Raw genomic sequence first — 25,807 nt, forward strand, 5'->3', positions numbered from 1 at the left:
TTACTCAGACAACTGTCAAGCAATCAGAGGAGAGTCTTTGAGCTTATCTTCTGATTGACCAACCTGTTACTGTTACTGGAGCTCCAGAGAGAACCCTGAGGGAGGAGTTATAAAGCCGCTTTTGGTACTTAAAACCATAAATGTATCTTCATGGATCAACTTAAAATAACACACAGAAAAGAGTAAAATATGGGACCTTAAAAACAAGACAAGTCATGCAGGTCCCTTGACTTTAATACTCATAAAACTGTTTTTAGATAAACTAAACATGGAGACAAAACTGTGAGAGGAGTTGCTCAAACCAAGTTGTTACAGTACGTATCAACACCTTTTCAAGGACATTTCAACAGAACTCGCAGCTTTAATCAGCCTGCCATGTCTTTGTTATAGTCTGAGGTGTTCTCAGGTTTAGATGGGCTTTGTGAACAGGAGATACATTATACATTTTGGAGGTTTCTATCTGACCATTAAAGTCTGTACTGAATTCAATGGAAATACATACAACAGTTGTCAAGGACCAAAGTGCTGCTCCTCATGGCTCAAAATAGTGTCTTTGTTGAAACTAAGGCACCAACTGAAACTTATGGCTTTTTCTATTTGTTCTGGACTAACACAACAGTAGACGAAATTGCTATAATATACAAGACATGTATAGTTGCAAAGAAACTGTGAAACAATTGACACTTAAACTTGAGGTTATGACTCGTGCTACAGCACATCACTATAACTTTAAACCTTATAGCATCACTGCATTGTTCTTTTTGCTCATTTGTTGACAGCAAACAGCTCTGTGCTTTACTTGAACAGGAGTCAGTGAATCCTTTCATTCAGTATCTTGCAGCATAAACTGAAGAGGGGTCTTCTCTATGAAGACAAGTGGTGAAAGAAACAGAGTTAGGTCACCGTGGCAATCAAGCACCTTTGAAATTCCTACATGAACAGGGGTGCACATAACTGGTGTGTGTTGTGCTCAAAATAAAGGATGCACACAGTAAATAATATGAAAAGAATAACTGAAACATTACAATTTCCCCACATATATCACTGGCAAGATTATGACAGTTGTGCTAAAGGGAAGTCTCTGCTGCAGATTGTGGCTTCTCTCATGGAGCCGCGGTGGTGATTGTTGTGACAAGACGTTACATGTTACAGTAGTGCTATCGGAAAGTGACGAGACAGAGCAGAGCTAGCTGGTTAGCATGCCAACTCCACTAGAGGATAAGATAGAGACAATAGAGCACATTATTGTTGTTCCCACCTCTACACAGCTCTTGGTGGGTAAAAGAATGAAGTTTGATGAAGTTTATAATCATTTCTTTGACTGACAAGTAGGCTAAAGATTTTGCGGTAGCTTTTTCAATGTCAATAATGACTTGTTTATTCTGTTACTTTTATCTTTCCCTATTAAATGGATGTATTTTTTCCTCCAGGTTAGCAGGGTTCAAGATTACATTTACATTCAGCAAATACTTATTAGCTTACAACTAGCTTAATTTTTTTCTTCAGTTTTTAGGATTTTAATCCATCCATCAAAATGTCCAGGAAATCAATATCATGTGATTACTATCATGTGTTATTCCATCACCTTTAACTGCCAGACTGTACATTACACATTTGTAGTTAACGCAGAACAAACATGTAAAATTTGATTTGATGTAAAATGTGTCATGCTGCTATTATGGGAATTATTGGACAGCTGACACATGTGCTTGACAGTGGAGCATATTATAGTGTTATATAGTTTAAAAAGGTGAAAGAGGCAAGTTTGATTGTACCGGTTCTAATGACAGAAATCAATAAATTCCTTTAGAAAATGCAAGACCTCTGAAGCTTTGGCAACACAACACTTGGAAACATACGAGGCTTGCTTGTCTGTTGACTCCACTGTAAGAGCTTAGTTGTGTTTGAAGGAAGCAGGGAAACATTTGGCAGCCTCCTCTGTGTATGACATGGTCAACATAGTGGAGATGAGCAAAATCCAGATAGTAACCAGAAAATCCATCTGTTGTGCTTTCTCACTTTCCCTGAGCCACTGTGCATGTGAGAAGAAATTCACATCTTAATGTAACAGATCGCAATACATTTGGTGCCAGACTTTTGCCTCTTACCCCTTGATGCACATCCACCTAAAAAAGTAGGGCTATATCATTGTCTAAAGGGGAAATTGTAAGGAGAGAGAGTAGTCAGTTAAGTGATGATGACAAAACAATTATGTGCACCCCTGGATATAAACTGACAAAAACTGAAGGAACTGACAGGACATTTCAGTATTGAGTATATTGAGGCTTTGAAACATCAGCTCAGGTTCCAGACCTCTACCTGACCTCTACTAAGCTCAGACAGTTTGATAAAACAGACTTACAATACAAATGCTACATTGTGGAAATGATGCATTTCCACATACAATACAGTACAAGTTCATCTTTCCAAACTTTCCAAACTTCCTCCACCTCATCGTTGTGTCTCCTTCTGTTTCCAGCTGGGCGGCTGTACCATTGGCACCTGAAGTCCTGTGATGTCTACTTCCCCACACTGGCTTTCTGTCTGGGGTGTTTCTGTGCAATGCCATAGGGCACATGTGCAGCGATGGTGCCCATCTCCGCCGCTCCCTCCACGTGAAACATCTGGTCGTCGAAGTAGATGTGTGGCCTGATCTTCTCCAGCATGGGGCCCTTGGGTGCTCCGGCCAGGAACAGGGCCTCGTCGATCTCCAGGCCCCAGGCCCTGAGCGTCTTCAGAGCACGGATCCCGGAGCTGGCTGCGCTGCGAGCTGTCACCAAGAAGGTCCGGATGGGACAGTCCAGCCGGTGGCCTTTGGCGTAAAACTTTTTCTGGAGCTTCCCCAGTGCCTCCAGGAAGCCCTTCAGGGGCCCCTGCAGGAGAGGAACAGATGGTGGTGAAGAAAAGCTGGTGAGATTATGTCCATCATCCTGTGTTGCAATTGTATGCCCTGCATCATTAGTTGTTATTGCTTTGTCACGCCACATCTCTAACTGCATGCAGCACAAGCAAACCTTGATTAAATTAGCACCATTGTGTTTTAATGTAGCTCAGCATGAAGCCTGCACAAGCTAACTTTATAAATTGCCGGCTGTCTGGCAGAATCACACTCCAACTGACAGCGTTTGGAAAACCACTTATCAACCTATCATATCATTTATCATTTTGCATAATTTATTCATGGAATAATAATCAATTAATGAAATGGATTTTATATCGTGAACATCTGCATAATCGTTTATAGAGGATTAAGGCTATGTGGAAATGTCTGTGTTAATGCTGCAGAGGAAATTAGGCTTTAAATTCACCAACAGTTTGTTGCCTTGCTTTCTTTTTATAGACACATTTTTCTTTTTAATTATAAAATGACAAAAAACAACAACAACAAAATAATCCATTCAAGGAAAGGGTGAAATGCAATTTGTACTATAATTATTTAGTCTGAGGTATAGTTGTTGGCCTTAGAGATTTCAAGTAAAAACTACACACGTGATCCAATAGTGTGTCCTCGTTTTCCCTCTCGTGCTCGAAGAACTTGTCCAGCCCATGGGCCTTGAAGATCCGCTCCGACTCATCAGAGAAGAGGACGGCGTCACCGTCAAACGCCACCCGCAGCTGGGTCTCCGACACCTCTGTCTGCTTATCCGGCATGAACATGGTGGCTGCCGCGATGCCTGAACACAGACGTACAGTATATACAGTATATAGAGAGGTGAGTCATCATCAGTTCAGCAGCAGGGAGGTTAGTGGTGCTACAAACTACACAGGGAACTTTGTTTTACTTTACTCTGCCTGGTTTCACTTCATTGTAAATCAAAGCATTAGACACTTTAATACCTGCAGACCAACAGATACATTTGTTTGTAGGTATAACTGGGTTGTATCACCAAAACAGAACAAGAGACACTGTGACACCTGCAGGTACTTATTTATTTAAAATTTAAACTTCAGTCAGAAGCGGGAAAATTAATTCAAATATTTAAAGCAGAGGTTTTCAACAGGGGGTCCGCAGAGGCTCTGCAGGGTGGTCGTGGAATTTTTGGTTGACATTTTAGTTTCCCCATTTATGTTTCAAATAAAAACTTAAATTTGAATAGCAGACATTGCTGATATTGGCATTGGTCTCAGTGAACAAGGTGTGTTTAGAAATGGCAGGGGGACAGCCCCCTACTCACCGTACCTTGTACATGTTGAATGAAAAAACATGAACATGTGTATTATTTGAACAGCTTAATATTGAATAACAAACTACTTTTATACATGGTACTGGGCCAAGTTTAATATAATACACATATTGTTTAATATAGTAGGGGTCTCTGCTCCACCTTTCCGTCAGTTTGGGAGTCCTTGGCTTGAAAAACGTTGAAGACCACTAATTTAAAGTGTTTTACCTTTTTAAATTCAAGCTTTAGTTTATAAGCACAACAAGCAATTTGAAGTAGTTTGTTTTCTGGACCAGCAGAGGGCGTTCTTAAAAGCCACAATAACTTTGACCTATGGGTGCCCTATTGGCAAAATGGAGGAGGACTTGTGAATGATTATATCACTGTTGGCTTGAAGGAAGTATTAATAAATGGCTTTCAAAGTAATTAAAACCTTTCAAGTGAAATGTCAAGGACACTTCCTTTGCTTGACTGTGTGTGTGTGTGTGTGTGTGTGTGTGTGTGTGTGTGTGTGTGTGTGTGTGTGTGTGTGTGTGTGTGTGTGTGTGTGTGTGTGTGGGGAGGGGTTGCTGGTGGGCGTGGGCTTCTCACAGACTCTCTGCATTAGTGACATTAAGCTTGTAAGGTACATGATGAGCCCCCTGAGGTCACCTTGAGAGCTATGTGGTCAGGCTGTGGGTGAGTCAGCTCTCCGGTTAGTTTCCCATCAGGCCTCAGCTTACAGAGTAGTAGACATAGTCGGCTGTGTTCTGGTTTTTACTGCTAGAAAATAGTCATCTAGGGAATACCAAACATTCTAGGTTAACTGCTCAAATTCAAAACTTGTTTTTAGATTTGTTTGAAACTGGTTTCAACCTTTGTGTTTAGGTTTTTATTTGATAACACTTTATACTGTATAAGTACACATTATTAGGCATTTAAGCATTAATAAACACTGAATTCTTCATTTCTAACACATGAATACTCATTAGTCTGTAGTTTATGAATACAGTTAGTGCTTATCAATGATGAATTAAACATTTTTAGCTGTGTTTATAAACTACATACTAATGAGTATTCATGTGTTAGAAAAGATGAATTCAGTATTTAAAGGGACAACAAGGAGTTTCTATTTGGTTATAAAAAAGTCTCACGTTAATGTGGATGAATCTACACTACCCACACTTGTTAATGGGCCCATCTTCGATAAATATATCGTTTTGTCTCTATCATTATTTTGTTATTATTAGTGGTGGTGAAAATGCTGGGCGAGCCGACCAGCGTTTCTTTACTTTCGGTTTTGTGGCGAGTCATGAGAATAATGCCGCCGAATAGCCATTTATGGTTGGAACTACGACGGTATGTGAACGTCTTCGAACCTCTGATTTTAATTCTTGATGAATGAAAACATGAGTCTGTCTTGCACCGGTCAAAGAATTTCACGGTGCGCACGGAGGCTCATAAATGTAGTGTGAAAACGCTTTGCTTTTCCAAAACTCCTCGTTGTCCCTTTAATGCTTAACTTATGCTTAATAGTGTGTAGGCTACTTATTATGAAGTGTTACCTTTTATTTTTCTGAAATTAGCACTGCAAATACATAATGCACCAAATATGGAAACAACGGGGGACACTAAAGTGATGATAAAGGCTGGCACACACATGGGTTGTGTCTAAAATAACTCTGTAGCTACTACTCTGTAGCAAGAATCATATAATGGTCTTAGTATCTCTCTTTTACCTGTTTTGTCGATGTAGTGCACTGAGCTCTCAGGGCCACCGTAGTCTTCCCATTTCAGTATGTTCTATTCTTTGACAGCAGTTATAAAGCAGCATTAAATGCAATCCGAAGCGGTTGTCACCTCGAGTCCAACAAATTTCACGTCAGTGTATTCCGTTTCTAGCTCGTCGTCAGCCGAGCGTATTAACACACTGAATTTTCTTTGCTAGATAGAAGCCTCGTGTTTTCAAATATTTTGATACATATTCAAAACCACAGCCTGTGCAAATGGGATGTTACTTCCGACCGGTGTTCCCTTTAGTGCGTGTCTTGATATGCTGTGACACGCACGAATCAATCAAGCAAATACAAAGACAGGAAATATTAATATGGTGATTTATGGTAATGTCACTGCAGCGTCGCAGAAGATGTCAGTCAATGGTGCTTATTATGCAAAAGGGAGAGAAAAGATTCATAACGTACGCTTCCAGCACAGTTACTGTAGCACTGTGTGTGTGTTGCCATTTAAATTGAAGTTTAAAGATAAGACGTGTGTTTTATTCCATTTATCTGAAATCAAATAAATCTGACAAATCTTCCGGCCTCTTTCCAGGACTCTTGAAAGTCTTACAAGTGCACTTATAAGAACAAAGACAACAGTAAAAGTAAGCATGCTGTTAGCTGTGATGGATTACCTATATGTGAGGCAGGTTTGTGTCTCTGCAAATACATAACACATAATGAAATGAAATAAAATCAGTGGAGGCCTGGAAAGACAAAGGTCACCCACAGTGCAGCTGTATGTGTAATAAATAGACTTAAAGAGATAGTTCACCCAAAATTCAAATTTCACTCATTATCTACTCACCCTCATGTGGACTAAGGGCTGGAAGAAGTTTCAGAGTCCTCCGTGGCTTCTCTGAGTTACAGCGGAGCTCCGTGCAGCACTGCATGTCCATATGACGGTTGCAAATGGGCCTCACTTTTCTTTGTCCAAAAAGTCAGACCAAAAAACATCCAAATACCTCCATAGTGTTGCGACACTGGGATCTTCCACTACAAACAAGCTTGAAATATAGACTTTTTACATTTTTTTCGGAACAATTTCTCATGCTGGGGCTTCAATACAAGAGGGACATTACAGACGAGCACTATGGAGGTATTTGGATGTTTCTTGGTGTGTCTTTTTGGACGAAAAAAGTGAGCTCCGTTCGCTACCGTCATATGGACATGCAGTGCTGCACGGAGCCCCGCTGTAACTCAGAGAAGCCACGGAGGACTCTGAAACTTCTCACAGCCCTTAGTCCACATGAGGGTGAGTAGATAATGAGTGAAATTTGAATTTTGGGTGAACCATCCCTTTAAACCACATCATACTGTCCCAGCAATGATCAAGTCGAATGGATTGAAACAGTTTCTTCAAACATAGATAAAGCTTCACCAGAGGCCATCTGACTGAACTTGCAGTATGTAACATATGACTTGCAACATGAGACCGGTTCCTTCAACAAAGGTCACACATTGTGCAAAACCTTATTAATTAATTGGGCAGCTACTGGTGGACAAAAACTATTAAGTCACATTTACATGTAGAAATGCGTGACTGGTTTAACTCCTGGTCATAACCACATTAGGTTCATAATCACACATGATGCTCAGATAGAACACAGACAAATATTCACCTCCTAATTGTGGCTTTGCAGGACTCTAGGTCGCTAATGAAGAATATCCTATAAGATTAGACTTAAGCTCCCATCATCACCACCTATATAAATCTGTGTGTGTGGTTGTGTGTGCGCTCACCTTCAGCCAATGCCTCCCTGACCTTCTCAGCGTCAGCAGACAGGTAGAGGTTGGTCTGCCAGGCCTTCAGGTAGCCAGTAGGACTGCTTCCCCCCGTCATACAGAACCTCTCGATGAACAGGTCTGAGGACAAAGAGACACAAACAGTACAACATCAAAAGTGTGATTAATAAGACACAACAATCTCCTAAACTGGAAAACTTAGTAAAAGCTAACTACAGCCCAATGTTGGTGTCTATCCAAATCAGTTGCGGGATGGTCCGGTCTTCCTATCTCTCTGATTGGTAGAATTAATATACTTAAGGACAAGCAGGATCAACTATATGAAGTACAATGATTTGACGCGTCTGATGGACGGGCCTGGAACAGTATAGATGCATCCCCCGTATGACCCAGTCTCTTCTTCCGTTTTCTGGACTCTATGATAACACATCTGCTGTGGTCTCATGATTATATGCCTTCATTGGGAGGCCGACTGCCCGCCATGTTCTTGTTATGTTTTGTTTATACAGTTGTATGGAAGTATGTGTATGAAAGATTTGATCTGACAGTGTATGTTAGTACACTTCTGTACCAATTTACACACTTCTCTGTTGTTATTTGTTCTTGTATGTCTCTTTAAAAAAAATTAAATCCATGTTAAAAAAAAGCAACACAACAATCATCATTTCTGTAGCTTTAGCTTTCAGCGTCTCACAGATCATTAGTGGGTCACAGGAGGTGAAGTTGGAAGAGGAAGGGGTTAAAGAAAGGGTGACAGGATAAACTTACAAGCACAAGTGTGGAGGATCCAGAGAGGGGGATTTAAAAACCGGTGGGAAAGTGTCTGTTTGCATTTTGGCTCAGCGAGCCTCTTAATTCTGTGTGGCGGTCAGAGAGATGCTGTGTGCAGAGCGATGGGAGAGCGATACCACGTCATTAGATCCGTGATTACAGAGCTGTGAAACATACAGTACCTGTCTACCTGCTTAAAATGGGCTGATATTTTTGCATGAGGGAACAAAGAGGAGAGGAGATGGAGGCTGTTAAAGGGCACAGGAGTAAAATGATAGACTACTGCTGTGATGGAGAAGTGATAGAATGAGCCTGACAAAGCTGAAGGTTGCAGAAGGTGGATGACATCAATGAAAGATGGAAATGTAGTAAAAGAGAAGGTTAGTGGGAAGGAGGCTGATGTGCTCATTATTAAAATAGAAAAGCTGCGGGGTTACAGCATTTATTTGAAGCTACATTAGTCTAGGCAAGAAATGTGTCTTAGAGCTCTCAGACAGTTTACTTTCTATTTACTGTCACATGTTTTACACTTTTCTTGTGTTTCATGTACAGTTCAATGGGGAGTCCACCAGGACATGTTTCATTATGACATCACAAAGTCACAGGCTCGTTTTTAAGGCTCAGTTTATGAAGACCGGCTGTGTGCATTTCTGTTTGGAATGAATGCTTTGGTACTTTCAGAACCTGGACATACACAAAAACATGGAAAACAAAACATAAAATTGGATGATAAGGGACCTTTAAATATGTTTAAAAAATTGAATAAACTAAATATATCTGCTTCCATTCCCTCTTGTTGTGACTACTAATGAAGAATGTAGAATCCTCAGCGTAGTGAGCCAGTGCCACCTTCAGAAATCCAAACTTTACTGACAGAGTCTGAGTCTGAGGACTTGTGTGTAACACCAAACACACATAAAAACAACAGGGATGTTGTGGCTAACCACGCAACCTGAATCACTTCTCCATAAGGAAACATTTAATCTGAACTCTTGTCTCCACTGCTCTGAAGCGACAGCACCGGGCAGAAACAAAAGCAGTTCTTGTGCAGCGTGTGTGACTCATGAACAGGCTGGAGGAGGGGGGGGGGTTGGTGATAGAAACCAAACGAAACAGAGGGACCGTGTTGCTTTAAGTCCCCTAAGTGATCACTCTATCATTCAAAGAACCAACTGTCCTCTTCAGATTTCCTAAATGGTTTATTTAGCTTTGTAGTCGGGCCCTCATGGGTTTGACCCCCCCTCTCTACCTCATCACTTCAAACCACCCGAACGTCCCCAGCCTGGTGCTGGAGCGTGGGAGTCACTGGAGATAAAAAACGTCCTCACCATTGATGTCTTTGGATCCCCCCCACCCCCCCTCCCTCCAGCATAATGTTTTCATATCATCTAACTCTGTATGATTTATTTACTTGTTCTGAGGCTCTAAGACGTGCGTGGTACTGAGAAAACAGGAACTCAGTGTGTCCGTGAGGATTCTGCTGTCACATCAAAGTATGAGCAGCTTCCTCACATACTTTCATATCTCGCTCTCATGGCGGCTACGGCAGGTGTGTGTGTGTGTGGCGAGTCTGTGGTGGATGGTATGAATATTGATGCGAGTGTGAGTCCGTGGAGCGGCTCCAGGTCTGATTTCCATGGAGAATGATAATGTCATCACGTGAACTCTCAATTTACTGCACACAGAGCACATTACAGGGCCTGCCAGTCATCTCAGCCCTCAGGTCCTACTGTACGTACGATGTATACATGCTAAAGAGATGGATGAAACTGTCAGCGGTCACCTATATTTGTCATTCCCTGCTAAGCGCTAAGTGCACGGTTGTGTCAAGTCATGTGAACACAAGGAGGGAAACTTTATACTCCATCCTGCGGTCAAAAATAGCCCAGTGTGAGTCGATGATGAGAAATAAACGTGTATTTGGATGTTTCTCTGCAGTGATCATGTTGCAGTTTCAAATGCGAGAAGCAGCAAGTGAATATTTCAGTCTCAATGGCTTTTTATCTCTGTGACATCAGAGGGGCCATGTTTTCCTTTAATTCTGTAGGAGAGGTCGGAGGTCTGGGGACTGTTTGAATGCACTGAGCCCCTCATGCAGGGAACCACCAAAGAGATCTAACATGGAAGCATCTGGAGGGCCGTGTGCTGCGCTCAGACCTGTTTTTGTTTCAGGCCTCTTGGATTATTCTTACATCCCAGAGGACGTCGTCTTTAGCTCGGCTCCGGCCCGAGGCTCCGAGGAGCAGGAAGTGGTCTGTGAGGACCATGTCGGGACGGGGTCTGAGAGTTCCCTGGGAAGGATCCTGCCAGTCAGCTGTTCATACACTTTGTTGTTTGTGTCTCAGCTTAGCTTGCGTCAGCTACGGCAACCTGACCGTCTTGGATTATCTCATTACGTCAATGTTTGCGCTGAGTTTCTTTCCCCCTTTAAGCCGCATAAAAAACAATTCAATAAAGTAACCTATACTGTAAACTATTTTCAATAATATCAGTTGGTTTTTACAAGTATAAATACAAAACTTTTCATTTTACAATTTTGGAGATTTATCTAGATAGAGCAGGTTTGTATCTTTGATTCATATGCTTCGGTCCTGCTCTAGTTGTGCACAGCTTGCTTTCCCTCATCAGAAATTCTAAATACACACCTTTCATGAAACACATTTCATGTACTGTGTGTAATCCGTACCCTCTAAAGAAGTAATCCCAAATCATTTTTCCAGTTCTGTAGGATTTGCAATTTTATAGGCCTGACACGTGTTGGCACCGAAATGTTAGTCACCTGCTCCCCCGACGGATTCCTCACGGATTAAAATCCTCTGTTGTTGAACATGCCGGCGTTCAGTTTAATAGTTCCTACTCGTTATCCGACAAAACCTGGCAGCACAGCTTTAGTGTTTGCTTTAATGTTGCTCTGTCACTACTTGACTGACTGTATACCCATGCCCAGTGTAGGGAAGCTGGTATAAGAGCCCATAGATCCGACCCATTAATACAGATTTAAAATTTGCTTCAGTTATAATTAAGGTTTTAAACTATGATTCCAAGTAGTTGGAAGACACACCATACTGTGCTGTGGTTTATAACACTGTAACTTTGTTGTAACCTTATTATGCATTGATTAAACCACATACTGCGGTTTAAAGGGGACCTATTATGCTTTTCCAGCTTCTCTACTTATAAATATGATTAAAATGTTGGATACTTGCTTAAGAGGACGTGAAAGTGCCATATCATGAGGTAGGCGTGTGTTGAAGTAATCCCCACAGACGGCTTGTATGCGACAAGTATGGAGTTTTTTTATCAATTGAAACTTTCAATAATGCTCCACTGGGATCCAATATCACATTAAAGGGCACCCACTTTCTGAAGGCTCTTATTTGGGTGTTTGTCTTGCCTTCTGGCCCCCCAAATGTAAGAACTGACAAAAAAACTGTGTAATGTGCAGGCTCCCTATAGGTTGAAATCCACGTGGTTATATGAGCTGTTCTCCCAGTTGTCTGTTTGATTCAAGATGGCGCCCACCGTGGCGAACGTCTCTGTGTGCTTCTCCGGCAAATGTTTCTGTACCCGGAGGTATCATCACGGAGTAAGAATTTCATTGTACTGTGTGACGCTGTCTTCGGTATATATGACAATAAAGATTTGATTGATTCCAGTGATGTAACTAGGTTTTGAATTTGCATAACACCACCCCTACCTGGGACCGGTAGAAGGGGCGGGGCTAGCAGTGGTTCATTTGCATTTAAAGGGACAGGCACTGAAACCAGCCATTGTGAACAGGGCTGTTTAGAGAGGATGAAAAGAGCTGTGATGTTTGATCCTTGGGGGATTTAGACCAAAGCATGTCACAGACATGTCTTTAAGACACCTGGGAGCTATTTTAATTTGTGGAAGGGGGGCGTAATATGTCTTCTTTAAGGTTACATTGTTCATATAACATTTTTTATTAACACACAATAGATCCTCTCCAGTCCCCCTGCCAGTTTTTGGAATACAGGCCAGACCAGGTCTGGGCTGGGTCCGCCAGAGAGTCTAACCTCCAGCTTGTACATTTATTGTAAAGCTGAAGGCCCCAGTGTCAGGTGCATGGGTACAGCGGAGTTAAGATGGTAAAGGAGATGTTTGCACTTACACTTTTATTGTCTTGAATATAACATGGGCAAAATACCAAATGTGTTTCACCTAGAGGCAATCATCAGCATGATGGACAGTGGGTGTTGGTGGGCCATGTTAGGGGCATGTCTGAGGGTGGTGATGACTGTAGAGCTGTGAAAGTCATGACGGCTCATTTTAAGTAGCTGCTATGAGACACAAAATTGAGAATAATAATTTATGACTGATGATCTGTCTCCTAACTCTAAAACAAATGAAGTTTTTTTTAAAGTTATTTTATGAGGATCACATGCCTAGTCTGGCTCAGAGAGAGCGAGAGATAATGACCTTCTCAAACTGAAGTGTCTGAGTGTAGAAACCTGATATCTCACTTACCTATCAACAGGCTGTCTCCCTATGACAGGAAGCTATTTAAAGGGACTATAGCCGCCTCATTGTGAATTTTGTCAGTGCCACTGAGGGTCAGCAGAGTTGTAAATGGCCACTACTGTGTGCCATGCTGTGTCTAAAGCACATGGTTTCCCTGTGTGGAGGCGCTGAGGCTCATCTGCGTTTTGATTAGATCTCTTTAAGACTCACTGTGATGGTTGATGGTGTTGATTAGCCGGATGCCTACGTGGGCATGGTTGTACGTCACCAGCACAATGTCGAACAGTTCTTCACTTTGCGGGTACAGCTCACGCAGACGAGTGTTGACGGCCTCCAGAGCCTGACGAGACGCAGGAACAGAAACAGAAACAGTCAGCTGATTTTACTGATCAGTCTGTCAATCAGAGTCCCTGCTGTATTGGACTTATACCTTGACGAAGGGGAAAGCAGGTCCAGGGGAGAAGGGTTCATTCTCATGTTCAATCTGGTATCTCAGATACTCCTCCACTCCCTGCTGCTCAAACACCTTCTGCTCACGCTCAGTCCGAAACAAGACACGAGAGGAGACGGCGATGGTCACTGCGTTCTCAGGCTTCGGCTGCGGTGACGGACAGAGACAAGATAGAGAACGGCATGATGGAGGGGAACAGAAGACAGGGGAGATGAGCGAGCAGTAATGATGACTGGAAAACACACAGTGGAAGAGAAGTGAGAGAGGACAACCTGTGGTGACCCTCAAACTTTAAAACCTTGCCAAAAATACTTTGAACGTCTCCTTTTTACAACAACATGCAAGTGCTGCTGTCCCTTTGTGTAAAAGAGGCCTCATGGGAAACATTAAAACTTCATTTGGATGCAGTCAAAGGAAATTCTTCACATCACAAAACATGCTGGGCTACATGCAGAGCATGACACGTGTCCCTTATTGTCATTCCCGTTGCCTGTTGTAAAGCCATACAGTACCTCAGAGCAGCTATACACTCTATGAATGGGGATCTTATCATTAGTAGAATGGTGTCATCTCTAATCATGAGATAAGAGGACTACGCATGTTCATCCACGTGGCCACCCATATCCCAACGCAATCCACTACAGCTAAGAACACTTAAAAGTTTGTCGGTTCTTGTTGACTCTTAAACACTGTATGAAAACTGACTTAGCAAATTGGAGAGGTTATGTTTTATATGTTTTTAATCAAGACTCAGTCTCAAGATTTTCTTTCTTTGAGCAAAAATTACAAGACCATCTCTTAAATCTCTTAAAACAACTTAATAGCGTTGAGTTGGTAATGTTACTTTTGTAATAAATCATTAAAAGAACAGGAAGGTTTAAAAGTGAAGATTATGTTCTCTGATTTAAGCATTTGATTCCTTTTTAAAAGACATTTCTTGTTTTAATATCCAATCCAATCAATTTTGTTTATTAAGCACAATTTTAAAATAAACACAAAGGTTTCCAAAGTGCTGTACAGTAAAATAAAAATAAAATATGTGCAACCTATATGAACTCATTTTATGGTGAACAAATGACTGATAAGAATAGGAGGCGTTCTGTGGCTATGTAGTCAGTTACTGAGGATTAACCACCTACCCTTGAAATTAACCTCAGTTAACCTATTTGTAGTTATTCTATAATTAAGCATTACTGATAAATTGATCAGCTCACAAAACATGATTGGTGACTGCACGTTTTAAAAGCCACAGTTTGAGTGAACTACACAAAGGTCGTTGAGCCTGTGAATACACACAGAGAGGTGAAAACAGACACAGTGTTCCTCTTTCCTACTGGGCTGAATGAGGAGATTTCATCTGTTTATTTGGACAGTGAATCAAATTTGTGCGGTTTATATTATAATCTGTTTTATGTTTCAGTATCCCTTAGTGTGAGTGTAGCACCCCCTCCTGGAAGAGGCCTGATGTTCCTGCTGAATATCACAATAACAACCTCACCTGTGTCAGCTGATTGTGAAATAGCCTGAAGAAAAACAGGAAAAACCAAAAAGTTGATGTAACAGGAGTTACAGTATAACTGCTTCACTAAGCTCTTGTTTTATGCATATTAGTTTGTGCACTTAATGAGCAAAGTTCTTTATTACTGTTATGGAACAGTATCACGTTTGGACTAAAACTGTATAGAACTGATATATTGGTGACAACTGAAAATATAAGAAAGTACCCTTGCTCCAATGTTCTTCAAAAATGACAAAAATCAACCCCTCACTTTCTTCCCGTCCCCTCCTAATCGTTCAATACAATACTTGATCATCTACAGATGACTCAACACCTCTTTAAAACAGTTTCAGCAAAAACTATATGATAAATGTCATGAATACAAGATGTCTGCATGAGAATTAGCATCCTAAGGCCAAACAGACAGACAACTGAGTTCACACTTACACCCTAACCCTGAGCTTATTGTAAATAAGTTCAGCACTAAAAGTCTTTTAAGACTAAATGTCACTGGCTAAGTAAATTATGGTATATACAAGTGGCTATTTACACTGTCAACAAACTGCAGTATTCACCAGACTTACTGATTATATTTTGAATCGTTATTCAGCTATACAAACAAAATCCAGTAACGCTTTATAATAAGGACACATTATTAAGCATTAAATACCAAATTCATTATTTATAACACATGAATACTCATTAGAAATACTCATTAGTTAAAATGTTTAACTCATCATTGATAAGCACTAACTTAAACTACATACTAATGAGTATTCATGCATTATAAATGAAGAATTCAGTGTTTATTAATGCTTAACTAATGCTTAATAGTGTGTACTTATTATAAAGTGTTACCCAAAATGTCCTATTTCTGAACATCATGTCCAGAGTTTGCTGAGAGTGTGACCATGTGAAGACTCGTCTCTGTTGTGTTGGGAGTTGTGTTGTTGAACTATACTGCATAAAACTGAGAGGTGATTGTAATGCTGCTGCCTCGTGTTGCTCTCATGTTGCCCAATGTGTGTTTACGCTTGAGTGTTGGTGTCTGGAGGGGGAGGGCAGCATTCCTACAGGGGCAGCCGGCATCACTGCCCACAGCGGGCAACTGAATTTAGATGGGGGGGCGGGGGGGGGGGGTACTTCATTTAAAGTACAAAGTGGATGTGTGTGTGAATGTTTTACCTTTACAGTATACGTCAGTGTATAAGTGACAGCATCTTTTGTTTTTGGTTATTTTTCAAGACAATCATGCATCTTGCTGGTAATAATGCAACAACAAACACTTTAACAAGTCTAATGACAGAGATAGAGTTGTGAGCTGTCATTAAAACTTGGTTATTAGAATAAGAATATACATTTATGATTGGATTATCATGCAATGCAAAATGACAAGTGCCCAAAATAACAACACATATAAAAGCACTCAGTAGTCATAGTATATGCACTGTGAGTCTTCAGTGGGGCTGGTGTCTGTTTACTGAGACACATGCATGTTTGTGTCCATGCTCCAATGGCTGTGTGCTGGTAAGTAGGCCACAGGCTGACAGAAGCACTGAGGTACTGTCTCTCTATTTAGCCTTGTTCCATCACAACTCCACTGCCTGCTGACATATCACCTACTTACCTGTTAACACACACACACATCACTTTGTCAGGATTAATCCTGACCCACATCTGAGTCAGATCAGAAGTCGAATTTGACAGAAATATTGATTTAACTGTAATGCACAGTGCTGCTGCACTCTACTGCATTTTACTGGGAGTTGGTGTCTGTTGTCTAGCTCTTTCCTCATTGATTTAAATGGGATTGATGAAATAACAGGAATCAAAAAGTTCAGTGCTGCATCCTACATCCTCCAAAACGATCATACTGTTAATTCAACGCCTCTCCATCAGAGTTAAATCTAAATCTTGGACGTTGCAGGAGTGTTTAGGCTTCAGTAGTTTTAGCCAAGTGTAGCTAGGCTATGTGTGTGTAAAGGTAGTGTTTGGACCACACACTCAGACACCAGAGGGAAAAAAGTTTCCTCCCCAGGACTCATGGGAAGGTTGCACTCAGGATGAAACTAAATGAACACACAGGACCTTCAAAAGTGCAGGCGTAGGGGGAGGCTAAAAATAGGCTAACTGCCTTCATTTGTTCAATTCAGGTATGATATAATTTTACTGAAATCAACCTTCGGGAAGATAGAAAATCTCCCTTATGTTTAGTTTAACATAAACTAAAACATGAGAGAAAGCATTCATTGATATTAGCAAGCAAAGTACTTTCAGTGGAAGCTTCCACTAGCCTAACTAGTTAGCTTCAACCTTCAGTATGGTGGGTAGCTACCTTTAATTGTTTAATGTTTTAGGACATAAGAGAAAAGCTAGCAAGCTCAAAAATCCTTATGGAAAGTTTTTTTCCAAAAGACCTCAGTCGAAACGTCTGTGTGATTAAACTTTCCAAAAGGATTTTGGAGCGTGCTGGCTTGACAAGTGTTGTTTTTTGGTGAGAGTGCTGGCTTCTTTCCTACACTGTTTATAGGAACCATCAGACATACACATCTTGTATTAATATGTAATCATAGGGCAAGGTCAGCCTTTACATATAAGTTTAGACACAAGATTTGGACACAAATCATAAATTATTCTATTCATTTATTTATTATTCAATTATTTTTTCATTTTAAATTGGGCCTCCTTCACATCATGGTGTAAATTTAGTTTTCCCCATACCAGAGTGCTCAATCTGTCAACTAATATTAAGAATCTAATTCCTGAGAAGCGAGAGATCATGTCAAACAGCCACAGCGCCGTGCAGCTGTCTGGCGACACAGGGAGCGGGCTCCTTGGCTCAGTGCAGCGAGTGATTATCCAGCACAATATGAATGAACACCACAGCACAGGAAATGATGCATCGGGTCAACTTGTTGTGGTTAGTGGAGCGGGTGTGTCCGTGACCATGCAGGCACATTGGCGGTCGTCACAGGAGGGGAGAGGTTAAAAGACGGTGAAAGGACAGAGGTGAGGGTCATTCAGTCACCATGGACACAACCTGTGACCTCGGGTGATGACGGGACATACTTACGAAGAACACGCCTCCTTCCACCTTCCGGGCTCGTCTCCCTGTCACCTTGGCAAAATGACAGGTTGTTTTTTATTTATCAGAAATAATTTCCCCACATCTGCACATTTTCCTTAAAGTCTATGGGAGGATGGATACAGATAGTTGTGCATAACAGAAAAGCCACTCAGATGTGTCAAAGTGGGAAACCGTGGGTCTCTTTATGATTGCTGCACAGAAACAGTCTCGCAGATGTATGAGACCTTTGGTGCAGCTTATCCATTAGAGTCAGTTTACGCTATAATTAAAATGTCACACAGTCTGGGAGCCAACCCTAGCGCAAGAGGCCAGTTCCTCGCTGTGATTTGATACTGGTAGTGTTAACTGCCTGCCCTCTCCCAGTGGGGCCTCCTACCTACTGGGAATGCATCGATCACAAGTCTCCTCTTCACAGAAACCCACAGCAGCCATGATAAGTCCCTCACCACTGAGGAGAATTAAACCTGCCAGGAATGGAAGCTAAACATTCACTGTATATCTAAAGTCAAACTTAGGGATTACAGCGCCATTTATTGCCTGGTAAAGCATAAAAAAATGAAATTGTCGTTGAACCCTGCGGCCCCTCCCCTCTCATTCCACCACTATATATTAATCCTGTCAGAGCTTTGCTAGATCAGCAGGACTGGTATCTGTACATAACCCCATGAGTCATCCGTTATTTACATATCTGAGGCTGTGAGACATCTCTTCCATTCGTCTGAGAATGGAGAGACAAGAAGTGTGAGGGATTTCCAGTCAAGAGACAGAGAAAGAAGAGAGGGAAGCTGGGAGAGTGTGGGGAGAACATGTTGGGATGGGGGTAGAGCACCAGGGGGGGGGGGGCTGATATTTATAGATAACTAAAGGCCAGTGATGATGCAGTCCGTTCAGGCCTTGGCACATATGCTAACACAAGAGTGTGACTGAACACACTGCCAGTAACGGAAATGTTAATGTGTTTGTGTGTTTGAAATCTACAAACTTGGTCTAGAACTTGTTTTCCTAATCAATTTCTGTTTGAAAATGAAATTAAAAACTTAAAATCTAATTTAAATTAAATTAAAAACTTAATATTAGTCCAAGGATGTTGTTTCTGGCACATGTCCATCTTCATATTTGTTAAGAAAGCTTTTGACCAGTTGAACCTTAATTTTAAGGAAAAAACACTATAATATACAAAGAAAACAAATAAAAGAGTACACACACATCTAAGCCAAAAAAAAATAAAATAAAAAATAAAGCTTCTTTTTTTTTAACTTAGAGAAAAAGCAATTCATACATAGCTTATGTGACAGTCAAGTTTTGATCAACATATGAAAATGAGAGTTGGGCTTTTCCTGGAATGGCAACTGTGTCCAACATTTACCAATTCTACTACTAAAGAAGCATAGTAGATTTAATTTCTGTTTTACATTCACCTGTTTGGCTGACAAATACTTCTGGTATGCTCTGGTATGTTTGAGAATTTAAGATGAATAATGTCTTTGCTTCCAGGAAATAGCCATAGGCCCAAACTCTAAAGTCCAACACTGTCACTACCCCTTAGTGAAAACTACTTTTGTTCTCTGCCTGCAGCACACCAAGGCTTTACAGTGGAGGAGAAGCAGTCTGCAGTCATCATGAGCCTTCACCTATCAGAGGGATTTGATCAGCATCAGTTCATGTCCTGCACCTGGCTCCGCCAGCTGAGTGTGGATGATGGATTTGCCCTAACGCTTCACCATAACCACCAAGGTGAGTCTTCAACAGCAGCCAACCTGATGTAGCTGAGCCACATCCCCAGTCTACAGAGTTTTGTTTTGTATAAATACGTAGCATTACACACAAATGAGTTAACTTGTCCTCTGCACTCTGCTCAAAACATAACAATTGCAATAGTTGAAATTCAAGTGTACATCCTCATCCTGTGTGTACTGAGAAAATAACAACTGAGCCTCCCAAAACAATCAGCCAGTGATATTGGAGGATTGTTACTGTCTATAGATAGATAGATAGATAGATAGATAGATAGATACTGTAGATAGATAGATAATCAGATTTAATGTAGATTAAAATTTAATTTAATATGAAAACTGCCTAATTACAGTCTTTAATCATATTTATTACATTTTTTATAGTGAATTAGTGCTGCATTTTGTTTTTGTTATATCAATAAACCGTGTGTTGTTTCGGAAAGGTTCAACACCAGCCTTGTCATCCAGGTCATCAATTAATAATGTGATTGGTAGAATAAAAATGTTATAGGACCATTACAGTAATGTAATGAATGGCATGTCCAGCAACAGGCTCCAGGAAACATAACACGTTTAATATGCTGGTATTCATTGCACTATACTGTATATTATGATAACAAAAGCACACACTAATGTCATCAGCTGCTCAGCTTCAACTGTCATGTAGCCCTCTAATTTCACTGGGCATTAATTTGAATAAAAGCCCTGTAATCTGCCCCGTCCATCACCCTGATGCATAATCACATGCAGTATACTAATGCTGTGAAAACAGCTGCATGTGAGCACAGCTAAACCCTCCCGTGTGCAGTTTCGGATGAATGTATCTCCGGTGTCATATCTTTATTGCAGTGTTGTGATGCAGTATATTTGGATGGATAGTTGAGCGTTATCACTGCATGGTAATGGATGTTTACAGTCTGGAAATACACCACCGTGGTCACGCTAATCCTCTGGCAGCAGAGATTACTCAGCTTTTAGCTACTTTTAGCTCTCAGTTTGGTCTCCTCACCAGGATTTTCCTCATGTTTATTTATTTATTTTTATGTACTTCTTCTTCTTTTTTGTTTAGGGGAATACTAAACAGCTACTAATTCTCTTCCATAGTCCCTCAGTGTGGCTCAGCAGCCTGTCCCAACGATTCCCTGGAAAATGCTACAGTTCCCTGTGCAGTATGCTGATGTCCTGCAGTGCTATAAACAGCAGTGAGCCCTGCCAGTCGCTGGGACTGCTCTGCTTTAATTGTCAGATCAAATACATGCTAACCCTTTAGAAACTAGTGGAGTTTTATTTCTCATACAGAATTGCTTCTGAGAAGTTTGAATAACCAAACTACAACCAAATTAAGCCAGTATCCACCAGATAGACAAGAATATGTGAAAGAACCTTTTCATTCACTTAACTAAGAAACATCAGATAATTGTATTGTCCTTTAAACCTGTTTTCTTTCATACTTGGATAAACTTGAAGTACTTGTCATACAAGATATAATACATGTATATTAATTTCATTTATAATCATAAAGTGCAAAAATGTAAATTTTAGACTAAAATACCACATGTTATGTAGGTTAGCTTCTAAGCCTGGTATCTAAACCCATGAACAATTTTGGATTTTGAAGGAAAAATACAAAATCATTCACGTCTTTTCTGGTTTCTAGATGTCTTATGTGTCTCCTATTAAAACTATATTGATAATCTTAAAGAGATACATAACAGACGTCTGACACCCACTCTGTCTCGCCTTGCCTTGCCTGACCCCACAGCCCCTCATCAATGAGCTTTGCTTAAAGCTGCACGTGGGCCATGTAAACATCAGCCAGCAGAGGACAGGCTGGTGAAGAGAGGAGAGGGGGGAAGAACAGAGGGAAGTTTGGGAGAAGCTGTTTTAATCTGGAAACAACGATATACTGGCACATGAATGGTCAGTGGGACTTACTGGTTTTGGCTTTGTGGTGAGGCCCAGGTGATCCTGATCAAACTCTTCCTTCCCATCCCATGATCCTCTGCTCTCCCCGTTAGACGATGGGGAAACTTTGAGCTCTTTGACCTGTCCACTCATCACCTGTACAGGGTCCAGACTCATCTTCACCATAGAGAATCCCTCCCTCTGTGCTCCCAAAGGTGCCCTGCAAACCGTCCTGTCTGCTCTACCTTTGATAAAGACACAGTTCTCTTCTTAGGCAAAAAAAAGGTGCAACCGAGTGAAGAAAACGTCCCGCTACAGTCCGTAGCAATTATGGAGATCCTCCTACATTGATGATAGTGTCACTAGAGGAGGAAGCCGGGCTTGCACCTGCCCTGAAAGCAGTCCAAGTGTGAAGAGCAAAAGTGTTCAGTCCTCTGTTTCCTGTTCACTTGTCTGAATCCTATTTCTCCTCAAGAGGATTAATGCTCACTGCATCCAATTCCAGAGCACATGAAAGACGCTCACTCATTCACATCCACTATCCTGCACACACACTCCTCTGTGATCCATGCATAGACACACACACACACACAACATACGCATACACGCTGTCACTCAAACAGTCTGTCCTTTCAAAGTGTGTAGCAGGCTGCGCAGCGGTCCATCTGCTGCTATCTCTCTGCCTGTGTCTTCCCCCACTCAGTGCCCCCTCGCTCCCTCGCTCCCCCCTCCCCTTCCCTCCGTCGTCCCTCTCTGTCCCATTCAATCACTCTCTCGGCTCCCCGGCTTGGCCCATTCCCCTCTGTCCTCTCGCTGACCAATCGCGGCTCTGCTTCCTTATTCAGCGTGGCTCCGCCCCCAGCCCAGCACCAAACACCCTGCTGTTCTCTGTTGACGGTGCAGTTTGCCCAAGAGGCTCACGGGACGTTCACACACACACATAAGTACACAGTAAAAAATATTCATCATAAATGTAGAAGAAATCAAGTTTGTATAGAAAAAAATGGCTTGATTTCATGAAAAAAGTAGAATTACCCCAATTCTTTCTGGCACATTATTTTAACTCTTGAAAATATTTAGTGATATGTTTTGCAGTGTATTGTCTGTGTCTCAAATAAGGTTATCATTAATCTATAGCAGTGGTACCTACCCAACCTTTTTTGGCTCATGACCCCATTTTGACATCCCAAATTTCTGGCGACCCCATCCGAGATATTTTTATATGCTGCATTTTATTTGAACTCGATTTATATTTGAGAAAGTGAAAGTATAGAATACAGTTGTTTAAGATTGTGTGTGGTGTTTTTAATCAGAATTTTAATAATAATAATAATTAGTTAAAAAACTAACCCTACTTGACATTTTGGGTGACCTCATTTGAATTCCTGGCGACCCCACATGGGGTCCCAACCCCAAGGTTGAAAAACACTGATCTATAGACTATAGTAAAACTTCCCTAAAAGCTGAAAAAATAAGTAATTCCAGTTTAGAAAGGACATGGCTGGTACCTCAGAGAGAGGGGGGTGGTGTTGGTGAAAGAGAGTGGGGTTGAATTGGCCCAAAGGTAGCAGATAATGGATGTAACCTTCATTTAAAACCAAGGTTGTACAGCGAGTTGAACACAGGGCCATTAGTGTCCTTACTCATGCATGGTGAACACAGCAGCACAGTGTGAGGGCTGACCACGGCCAAATACCTCGGTGGTCTGTTGTCTTGTTTTACACAGAGGTGGCTTTACACAATGTATCTCATAGCTTGAAGGCAGATGAGGCTCCGTGAGGATCTGTGCAGCACAGGCTGACACAGCCTGGCTCTGTAGCCTCACACACACTTCTCCTCACTGATTCATTTCTGAATTGCTGTCAGTGTGTTTGCAGCACATTTTGGGTTTTAAAGCCCAACTTTACCTCTGACCTGATGAGTCAGTATGAGAAGACAGACAATAGAGAACAGACCATCATCAAACCAGCAGATTGTGAAATTATCATTAAAAACTCATTAGCAGTCATTACAGAATGTTATTTCATTCTTATTTTAAAGCAGAAGTAAGCGACATTTTTGTGTTAATATAAGTCTTAAATAGTTCTATCTTCTGACAGCAATCACTTACATAGAGTGTTTGGACCGAAACACGGGTCTCTCAGTCACTCTGCTCTGCTCTGAGCCGAGGAGAAAACTTTCCTCGTATCCTACAAGTTTTATCCAATGAGGAGAGAGAACGGCATGAAGGGCTGTGTGTGCAGGGACGAGGACCAATAGATCCATGACGAGGGCGGGGGCTGCTAACTCCATCGGCTGACAAGACGTTATGGTGCGTTCAAGGCAGCCCGTAACTCGTGTTTTTCCGACCTGTGAAGTCGTACCAGTTCGATCTGGTGCGAGTTCACGGGTCGGAAGTTACGAGTGGCCGTTATAGTGACTTTCACAGGTAAAACAGGTCGGAAAAACACGAGTGGGTTGCCTGGAACGCTACTAAGTCGTGACTTGAAGCTGTAATTTACGGTTTCAAAAGCCTGCCTGGAACGCAGCATTAGCCAAAACGACCGGATCGCTTACTTCTGCTTTAAATTATTATTATTTATTCAGTGCTTAAGTCATTTGAGATTTGAGTGCATTTAGATTCATCCTTGACTCTTTTATTTATTGTTATTTCTTTATTATTGATATAGAGCGAGAAGAAGACGTATTGTATTGTCTTATCCAGTATTATATTATATGAATAATGGCACTTTTTTTAAAAAACTCTTCCTCCATTTTTTTTTTATCACAGTTTAATATTCTGATCCCAGTGTTGCACTAACATCACTTCTCTACAGAGATCTGGGACAGTTACAGTCTTTGGCTTTTCAAACAAAGTAAGTTTTGTGACATCAAATGATCATTGATGATTATTTGATCACTTAGGGAACAGGGAGTTGAGTAGAAGTAGAAGCACTAGTGGTGCTGTAGCAGCAGTGTTTACAGCAGGATCAGTTCTGCTGGTAGTCACAGTAGAGACTAGTGGTAGTTTTACTTTGTCCTCAATTCATCCAGAAATATGTTTTAAGCTTCACATTATTACGTACACAGTATGTTTTAATGTATTTAATCATAATATGCCAAGTGAATGTGATAGCTGTGAGGCTATATTTTGGAATGCTTTGCCAGATTAACATTTAATAGTTTTGTTCACAGTAAAAGCTGAAAACTCTTTCTTTGCTGTGCTTTTATTTAAACTCTACTGTGTATTTTTATTTTAGTATCTGGTTAACATTATTATATTATATTATATTATATTATATTATATTATATTATATTATATTAAGGGCTACAGTATCACTGCTATTGACACATGACAAGTTGTTGTTTTTTTAATCCATGTTATTGCAGCATATAACTCTTGTGGCATCTGTTAAACACACTGACATTTTTGTGTTTGTGTTTGTATATCAGTAGTAGGAGTAGTTAATGTAATGGCAGTATTATAGAAGTTGTAGTTTTCTTCTTTCCTCAGCTCATTCATTAATCTCCCTCTGACCACACAGTGTGGTTGAGTGTTTATCAGCTGGACAGTGACAGTGTAAGAGAGTGTTTTTTCTGACATCCGTCTGACTGCTCACTGATACTGACTCTGTTAAATGTGTTTTGTTGTAGTTGAATGCTGGAGTCTGCCACCCATATAAGTTAAAGTTTTGCCTGTGGGGTCTTTCACTTTGCTCTGTCTTCACTGTGCTGATGTGTTTCTTGCTTGTACACTGACACAAGAGTGCTGTGAGAGAACTAAACATCTGACCTTTGCATTGGTCCTTGCAGTTTAAATGTCACTGGCAGCACTTTGGAGTAGTGGAGCAGAGTGTGACTGAGCTTACGGCGCCATCCTGTGGCTGTTTTATGAAACGCGCCTCTTCACCGTGACCTCTACCGCTGCAGTGTGATTCACTGTTTCTGCTGCTCAGCCTCTGCATGTGCCTTTGTGATGTTTGGTTTTCCACTGAGCTGAAGCCTGATACAGCCGGGCTCAGAATAGATTTATATTGATCTGTGATGGATGGCTGGAGAGGGGGCAATGGAAAAAACGGTTTAGTCAAAACAGTTTTTATCAAAAGAATGAGCTAAAATTAGAGAGCGAGGGACCAAAGCTGTGATGCCGATGTCACTGATATGCAAAATGCGGTTGCTTTCTATTGATGGCCTGTAATATTCACCCTTGGAAAAACACATTATACCCCACACT

General features: G+C 41.1%; 1 protein-coding gene across 2 annotated transcripts; it reads right to left on the reverse strand.

The window, feature by feature from the left end:
• Nucleotides 1–735: 735 nt before the first annotated feature.
• Nucleotides 736–22,368, reverse strand: nt5c1aa (5'-nucleotidase, cytosolic IAa). 2 transcript variants are annotated; one of them, XR_015037141.1, is made up of 8 exons: nt 21,625–22,070; nt 17,942–17,986; nt 13,350–13,517; nt 13,130–13,259; nt 7,664–7,786; nt 3,490–3,674; nt 2,451–2,873; nt 736–864 (listed from the first exon to the last, which is right to left on the reverse strand). XR_015037141.1 is itself a non-coding variant. In XM_085791994.1 (7 exons), the coding sequence occupies exons 1-7, from the start codon at nt 21,778–21,780 to the stop codon at nt 2,520–2,522; spliced, it is 1,161 nt and encodes a 386-aa protein (XP_085648120.1). In that variant the 5' UTR covers nt 21,781–22,368; the 3' UTR covers nt 1,637–2,519. The 2 variants fall into 2 exon arrangements, 1 of the variants encoding a protein (XP_085648120.1); XM_085791994.1 differs by lacking the exon at nt 736–864 and having other exon boundaries at nt 1,637–2,873; nt 21,625–22,368.
• Between the last annotated feature and the right edge of the window lie 3,439 nt (nt 22,369–25,807).

The sequence above is a fragment of the Trachurus japonicus genome, chromosome 11 (assembly GCF_045865225.1).
Source record: "Trachurus japonicus isolate A0001 chromosome 11, Traja_1.0".
In the NCBI taxonomy this organism is placed as follows: domain Eukaryota; kingdom Metazoa; phylum Chordata; class Actinopteri; order Carangiformes; family Carangidae; genus Trachurus; species Trachurus japonicus.

Coding starts and splice junctions, on each gene's coding strand:
- nt5c1aa (XM_085791994.1), bottom strand. CDS start 21,780: ATGGTGAAGATGAGTCTGGACCCTGTACAGGTGATGAGTGGACAGGTC. Junction 3,675..7,663: donor CAGGGAGGCATTGGCTGAAG/GTGAGCGCACAC, acceptor GTCTGTGTTCAG/GCATCGCGGCAGCCACCATG. Junction 2,874..3,489: donor AGGACACACTATTGGATCAC/GTGTGTAGTTTT, acceptor CCTCTCCTGCAG/GGGCCCCTGAAGGGCTTCCT.